The 7,917-nt window shown below is 44.0% G+C and overlaps 1 protein-coding gene across 2 annotated transcripts in view; it reads left to right on the forward strand.

The window, feature by feature from the left end:
- Positions 1-7,917, forward strand: part of LOC106821499 (40S ribosomal protein S27) — a 23,595-nt gene that overhangs the window by 5,226 nt on the left and 10,452 nt on the right. The window contains exons 1-3 of one of the 2 annotated variants that reach the window (XM_014826341.1): positions 1,938-1,977; positions 6,586-6,694; positions 7,140-7,250. In XM_014826341.1, coding sequence (XP_014681827.1) covers positions 1,972-1,977; positions 6,586-6,694; positions 7,140-7,250 — 226 coding nt within the window. In that variant the 5' untranslated portion in view covers positions 1,938-1,971. Of the gene's footprint in view, positions 1-1,937; positions 1,978-6,585; positions 6,695-7,139; positions 7,251-7,917 lie in introns of those variants that run through there. The other variant, XM_014826342.1, reaches the window with a different exon arrangement.

Consider the following 7,917-nt stretch of genomic DNA (forward strand, 5'->3'; position numbering starts at 1 on the left):
GGATATAACACTAGACGCGGGCGCGACGCGCGAGACAGGCGGGCGCACACCGGACAACACCCAACACACTACACACACACAATCCCCCACACACACACACACACACACACACACACACACACACACACGACACACACACACACACACAGACACCACACACACACACACACACACACACACACACACGCACGCACACAATATCCTAATTTATTACAACGCATCAAAAGTGTAAATAAATGCGGCGGATCAAAGGTTTCCTAATGATGGCGTGGACGACAAGTAGTTGGTTTTTACAAAGTGTGGCCGCGGGGGGAGGTTTAAAGCCGCAATACACTCACTCACACAGACGCATGCGCGCCCCACACCCGCGCGTAATTATTGTTTATTTAATTTGTTATATCCAGCGTCTTATTACAAATATATAACTTGTTTAAAACAAAGAAATTTGTACCACACAAACGGATATAGAATTCTAAAATGTCGGCGCATACTGCAATATACTGCGTTAACCGCATTCTGCAGATGTCAGGTCGGGAGCACAGAACTGTAGTTTGAAAAACTGCAACTAGGCCTACTTGTACAAATTCATACTTATTGCAATTATGATTAACGAACAACACAATAACATTTTTATTATAAATATTGATATAAGGACAGACTGAATTACCCAAGTGCGCCAACATGTTTGCCTGTTTGGTCGTCTGCTGGTTTGAGAAATGATTTTTTGTACGTTTTTTTATTTTATCTAGTTTATTTCCGCGTTGAAAAAATGCAGTGTGCGTACTTATCTATACTAGTCTATATAACACGTGTTATTAGTCTAATCTGGTATTTTTGTATTCTCTCTTTCCCTATCCACCGTCCTTCTCCTCTCTCATTTGTTCGCTCAGAATGGTGGTGGCAGTCTGGCAGAGCCGAGTCCCCCTCCCATAAATCCGCTAATTAATGCTTCTCCTATTTTCTGCCTCCACGCATCATACAGACCGTCCCTATAGACTCCTACGTTTCTACGTACAGGCCCCGTAGCCAGCTTTATATTGAGGGGGTTAGTTTTTCCAATGTTGGCAATGTTGCTCGGCAGGGGCGTGTACAGGATTTGTACCAGGGGGGGGGGGGTCTAACCCTAACCCAAAGTTGCGAGCACGGCGAAGGGGGGTCTGGGGGCCGCCTCCCCAGGAAATTTTTAAAATTACACCCCCTCAGATGCGTTTTCTGCGCGCGAGCAAGGCGGGGGGGGTCCGGACTCCCCTGGACCCCCCTGTACACCCCCTGCTCGGCGCGAAGCGACCAGGCGAGGGAGCCAAGCCGCCGAGCGGGGGGAGGGTGTGGGAGGGGGTGTTCACTCCGCACGTGGATGGGAGATTTTGCAATATTACACTAACATGGAGCGACCTGAGGTGAAATTCTTGCAAATTTTCAAAAAAAAAATATTTTTTGCTTTGGCGGGGAGGCTCGGGGGGGGGGTTCGTTCGAACCCCCCGAACCCCCCCTGGCTACGGGCCTGTACGTATACTATATTCTACGTTTCTACATACGCTACTTTTACAGGCCCGATAAAGCCGTCCTCTGTAGAAAAAAGTAGCCGGCCAGGTTTCCTGGCGATTGTTTCACGTAGTGAGAACAGAGAAGCGAGAAGGTAACTTGTGGCAAGTAAAAACGTGGCACATAGGCCGACAACGCTGACGATGGTCGTCGGACTCGTGATTATTCAACCGCAATATATTATTGAAAAATTAATCTTTATTGTAGGATTATTGAACATTGTAATTGGCAGTTATGTATATATCTAGTTATATATAGGTAAATAAACTTAAACAGCAAAATAGCAATAAAATTGTGCCACCATAGATAGACAACACATATGTGTTGCACCATGTGATTGCACCATACGGGCGCAATCGACCCGTGGGCTTTACTTGTGAGTCCCCCGTGTAAATCCTTTTCTCCCGTGTTGGCAGCGATAGACGAAAGATGCCAGTAAGTTTTCAGGCGTTTAACCATTATACTATATAAAATACGTTAAGCTAAAGTTGGTAGTCGAACGGTTGTCAAGTATGAACGTGTTTTCTGTCTTATTATTGTAATTAGTACATTTCGTCTAACCTCCTGTTATGCTGTGGCGATGTTTCCAATATTTTTCATGCTTGCTTCTCGGGCATGGGGCGCCGCCATTTTAGCTCCATGATCACGTAAACATTTATTAGATTCGCCGCTATCTTTTAAATTATGCTACTTTGGTCCGTATTTACTCATACAGTAAAGTAATGCTTTAACTGCGCATATCTAATAGCGTAATTTTCAATAGCTTTGTTTGTGAAGGAAGTAACGTAACGTTTTGAAACTTCTCCATACATAGTTAATGATAGTCACAGGCACTTCTCTGTCGTAGTTGTACTTCTACTTGTACTTCTATACTGGACAGTCCGTAAGGAATAAACGTCCAGGGTTATAGCTAGCCATGGGTTGTGACCTAGCTTGGGTAAAGCCGGTAGTTAGCCTTTAGCGCGAAACAACTTGGAGCGTTTCAATAAAATAATAATGCTAAATAAATACGAAATCTATTTACTACAAAGTCTTAATGTTTTATAACTCTCTTTCGCCTATTATTGCGCGACAATTTTCTGCAATGCCCGTTCAAATATGCTCATCTCCAACAAACGCTGGCTGCCGCTTGCACACTGAAACATAAATATATAGCAGGTAGGAAAGCGTTCCTGGGCCAAAATTCGCCCTCTACGCTCGTTTATTTTCATACGATTCACACAAATAATTCAATCATTCTACTCCATCTTTGTTTCTATTTGAAGAACAGTGTTCACTTGGTATAAAAACATACTGTCTTTGTTCGTGCCCGAGCTGTGTCATGCAAAATCACAACAAAGTCTGACGAAATTCTTGCGTTCGCTCCTGTTGCGCAGTTTATGTAAATGGCTGGTCGGAATCAGGAAAATGGCTAACGGCGCTCTTCGTGACCGTCATTTTTTGCGCTGCACACGCCTTTTTCAGGGCTCCCACCTGGCGGCTTTGACGGGGCTCACACGGGAGTTGGAAAGCAGCGTGGTAGTTTCCCAAAATGCAGTGCGCCGCCTATACCTACCTGTACTTGCAGCACATTTACATAAACTGCGCAACAGAAGCGAACGCGAGAATTTAGTCAGGCTTTGTGTGGTTTCGCGTGACACAGCTTGGTTACGGAACACAGACAGTATGTTTTTTATAACAAGTGAACACTGTTCTTCAAATAGAAACAAAGATTGGAGTAGAATAGTTTGAATATTTGTGTTGTATTTGTGTGAATCCAAGCGAGCGTCGAGCGAATTTTTGGCAAGAACGCTTTCCTACCTGCTATATATTTATGTGTCGGTGTGCAGCAGCAGCCAGGCATTTGTTTGGAGATGAGCATTTGCAGGAAATCTCTTGGCCAATAATAGGCGAAAGAGGAGAGTATAGAAAACATTAAGACTGGTAAGTAATAGATTTCGTATTTATTTAGCATGTATATTTTATTGAAGTACCATCCAAGTGTATGTGATGATATATTGATAGTCATGGCGTTGTCGTGGCCATTTCTGGTCAAAGATAAGAGATGGATTGTCAGGACGGTAAGGATAGGATCAGGAAGTAAGGATAATATAGGAGGAAGTAAGACAGTCCAAAACAGAGAAAATTCAAACATTTGCTTGCTATTTTACGATGATATATTACGTGCAACTCGATACAAGATCTAGCATCTAAATTGCAGTTGGACTCCGACTCTCACACCTTAAACTTTACTTGTGTTTCCATACCTCTTCTTTTTTGGATGATATAGCTTTTGAACGTCACAACATGTTCATAGGCGTTGTACTCAGGCTGGTGGCGCAGGTGCCTGAAAGCGTGCAAACACTTGGCCCTGGCCTGTGAGGAATGGTTTGTTCTGCTGGATAAGAAATGCCTACCTGTTGGCGCAGGAGTTAAGATAATATAGGGCAGGCCCTTCTCATTTGTTAAGGGAGCGCGATCGCGCTCTCCACGCGACGCCTCTATCCGCGCACCATAAATTGTGGCCAATGTGCGCGCATGCATTCCGCGCCTCATAAACAAGTGGTTTGAAATCGCGCACCAAAGTCTGTGTATTATGTTGAAATAGCGCTCCAATTTTACAGGGATGGAATCTCTGCGGATGCGGAAAATCCCGCTGGATTTTTCAGCAGTCCCAGGCGTCGATTTTGGTGAAACGTCTTGAAATCCGTTGAGAGAAAATTTTTAGGGGGGTTAGAATGTACAAAATTTTCATTTCACAGTCCAACAGCCTAACTAACAGTACCTTCATTTAATACCGATTGTAATATAGTTTTGCTTTAAATATAGACACGGCTTTAGTTCAACTGGTTGAGATTTTCAGACGTTGGCTCAGCTGTGTGCGTTTATTTGACCGGCGTGCAAGTGTGTGTGGCGGTATATATTAGTACGCGACTCGATGTCGTTGTACATCAAAAGCCCGCCGCAATCACGCGTGGCCTTGAGGCTAGTTTTTTTCCGCTGTCCTAGAGTTGCAATGGATACGGCGTAGCCTGACTGGAGTATCGCGGCGCCGCACGCCCGCAGCGTATATAACGTGTGCTGTGCGCGTGCTTGCGTGTGTGCCTGCGTGGGTGCGTGCGTGCGTGCGTGGTGCGTGCGTGCGTGCCTGTGGTGTTGCCGGTGGCCTGCGGGCGTGGGCTTGCCGTGTGTGCCTGCGCAGCGTGCATTCGTGTGCGCCAGTGTGCTGTGGCGGTTCGTCGCGTGCGTGTGTGCGGGGTGTTGTGCCTGCGGGCGTGCCCTACGTAGACCGCGTAGGACCACACTCATACGGACCGTAGGATTATAGAATACGGTAATCCTGGAATTCGCCTTTCCCCCACAAAATAACCTAACTGAAATTCACACGTCATATTTTTCCCTTGCGGCACACACTCGTGTGTCCATTCCCTGATTGTAGCTTTTTTGTCAATTCCCCCGAAAGAGTTTTGGCTGTCGCTCTCTCTAGTCCAGCAATGCCAACGCTTCTACATTTTAAGCTAGTGATTAGTACCGAACGGCTCCCCCCCGCCGTATTCAATCAATGCCGCGCCTGTCCAGCAGGCACGTAACGCAGCGTGCGATGTGATACAGCCATAGCACCCGTGCGCTCACGGAGCGCGCTTTCTCGAAACCCCCTGAGCTTCGCAGGGCCCCTTAATGCGGCCCTCCTTTTACGCGGGCCTTACGCTGGGCCCTGGACCCCAGCCCGCAAAGAGACTCTCGCATATATAAATCACATTCGATCTTCCTCGCGCTTGGTACTACTACTAGCAGACACTCCACTATTCTGCGCTAGCCGTAATAGTTCTGTGTTGTAGCTGAACCTGTGATGTATTTACTATTCAAGGTGCATTTGTGGTTGTTGACTTGTGAGTTGTGATTTATCAATGTTATCTGTCAGTCTGATGAATAACTGTCTTGAATATTGACTGAATGTTCCTTTTGTTTTTGTCTGTACAAGCTTAGCTAAAATTGGTGGGTGTGTGTGTGTGTCTGTGTGTCTGTCTGTGTGCAAGGGTGCGTGCCGTGGCGTTGCGGCGTGCGTGCGTAGGTCGCGTGCGTGCTGTGCGTTGTGACGTGTGTGCGCGGCCCGCTGGCCTGCGCGAGTTGTGTATTAGTTACTGTGGCTTGTGTGTACATTTGAGGAAACAGCCCTGCGGAAAAATAGTCGCCGACTGGGAAAGTGGCAAAAAAGCCCTTTGGAAAATGAAAAAGTCAGCCCCGCCGAAATTCTTCGGGGGGTTTGCAAAAAGAGGCCACGGAAAGAAAAAAATAATTTTTTCAACTGATTCATAGCCCAACTCCTTTTTCAGTAGCCAATCGAGAATGCAGGCTTTTCATCACACCCTTCGTCGTATCTTAAAAGCAATGGCAGACGCTTTTTAAGGTGTGTCGATTTTCTAGTGAGCTCTCCATCCATGCCTCCTTAAGGGTGTGATTTTTTTGAAGTGGAAGTCTCTCCATCATGCCGGTCTTAAGAGGTGTGATTATGGGCAGCGTGAAAAAGTCCGCCTGTGGTGTTCTAGGGGTCGTCATTAGTAGTCCTCCCGACCTGTACTTTTCAATGCTGAAAGCGCTGGGATTATAGGACTCTATATTTATATCATACACACTATATATATTATCAGCACTATATATATATACACACTATATATATACACACATATACTATATTATCCTATATTATATAATATCTAGATCTATATATATATCTAGCTCGAGCCTTGTAAATATTCTTCCTAATGTCTGTGTTGTTGGTACAGGTCAGATCCTTAGCAATGGACTGTTCCACTTGACTATCAAGATTAATATCAAACTTTCATGAAATGGGTGTGATGTTGTGGTCGAAGCTGTAACTGTAAAGCAGTGGAAGATTGCTAATTCAGTCTGTAAAATGCAAGTAGTAGTAGCTTGGTCAGGCCACTAACCACAAATCTTTCCACCTCAAATTATGAGTGTAATCCTTTTAAACACGATGCAACACAGTCTTTATTTTAAGCTCCTTAGTTTACCTAGTGAGTCATTTTAATTTGTCATTTTCAGCTCGCCATAGATTTACTACACCCCTCTGCGGAGGAGGAGAAGAGGAAGTGTAAGCTGAAAAGGCTAGTCCAAAGCCCAAATTCATATTTTATGGATGTCAAATGCCCAGGTAAGAGATTATTTCTGTCTAATAAATAATGATAACTCGCCATAGCTCATCCACATGGGCATCAAATAGCAGTGTTTATTCCTGAGTAGATGGCAAATGTTTACATTTGTCACTATGTAATATGCGATCATGTGTGTCATGAATCGACCAATTCCCATCTAATACTAAAATTTTGTTTGTTCTAGTGGTTCTTGTGGTTCCTTCTAGTTTGGTAGCTTTGTGTGGCTGAATTATGTGATGTAAACTTGATGAAATTATATATTATAAAAATTAGGTGATTTCCTAGTTTTTGAGGTGTGAATTAGATAAAAGTGGCGTGGTGGGACCGCCCCGGCTAACTCGGTATTAAGAAAACTATGCTCATTGTCCATGGGAATATTAAACATGTTGGATGTGTGCATAGTGTTTACATTCGATAATGAAACTGGACATACATTCATTACAGGGTGTTACAAGATCACAACTGTGTTTAGCCATGCACAGACAGTCGTGCTGTGTGTTGGATGCTCTACAGTACTATGCCAGCCTACTGGAGGAAAGTGTCGGCTCACAGAGGGTAAGATATCCTTCAGGGCTTGAAACTAACCTAAAATGTTCACTAGCCAGCAGGGCTAGTGACCTGTAAAATCTACTAGCCCTTAAAAATATCTACCAGCCCTTACTTTTCTGAAGTGCGGCGCTGAAGCTACGCGGTGAGCACAGTTTTGCGTTTGGGTGGGTGAGGTGGGTGGATCTGGGTTTTGATTTTAGATGCTCTGAGATGCATTCTGCAAAATTCATTGACTTTGTGAAAATCTAGATTCAGTATATACATCAGTAACTATGTTATAAAGCAGAATAATTAATATTCAATTAGAGTAAGCGATTAGAACTATTAGTCAGTTTTACTGAAAATGTGAAAGTTCATGTTTAAAGGGATCGTTTACTCTAAGTTCTAGGGTTATTTCCAGTTAATTTGGTTAAAATTAATGCTACATAAAAAGTTTCATGGTTTCAATTCACCATTAGAAATATTATTAAAAAATGGTTTTAAAACTAAACATGCTACAGTTTGATTACAACGATTGGTGGCAGTCCCCCGCAAGCGCACGCATGCTGATGAGTTGCGCAAAAGCGACTTTCAGCCCAAGTTCTACAGTAACAGTACCGAGGGTGTTTCTTATTTATTAATTTAAAAGCAAAAAGATTGTAATATCTATAAAAGACTATATAGTTTTCACTCG

This window comes from Priapulus caudatus, unplaced genomic scaffold (genome assembly GCF_000485595.1).
Source record: "Priapulus caudatus unplaced genomic scaffold, Priapulus_caudatus-5.0.1 Scaffold75, whole genome shotgun sequence".
In the NCBI taxonomy this organism is placed as follows: Eukaryota; Metazoa; Priapulida; class Priapulimorpha; order Priapulimorphida; family Priapulidae; genus Priapulus; species Priapulus caudatus.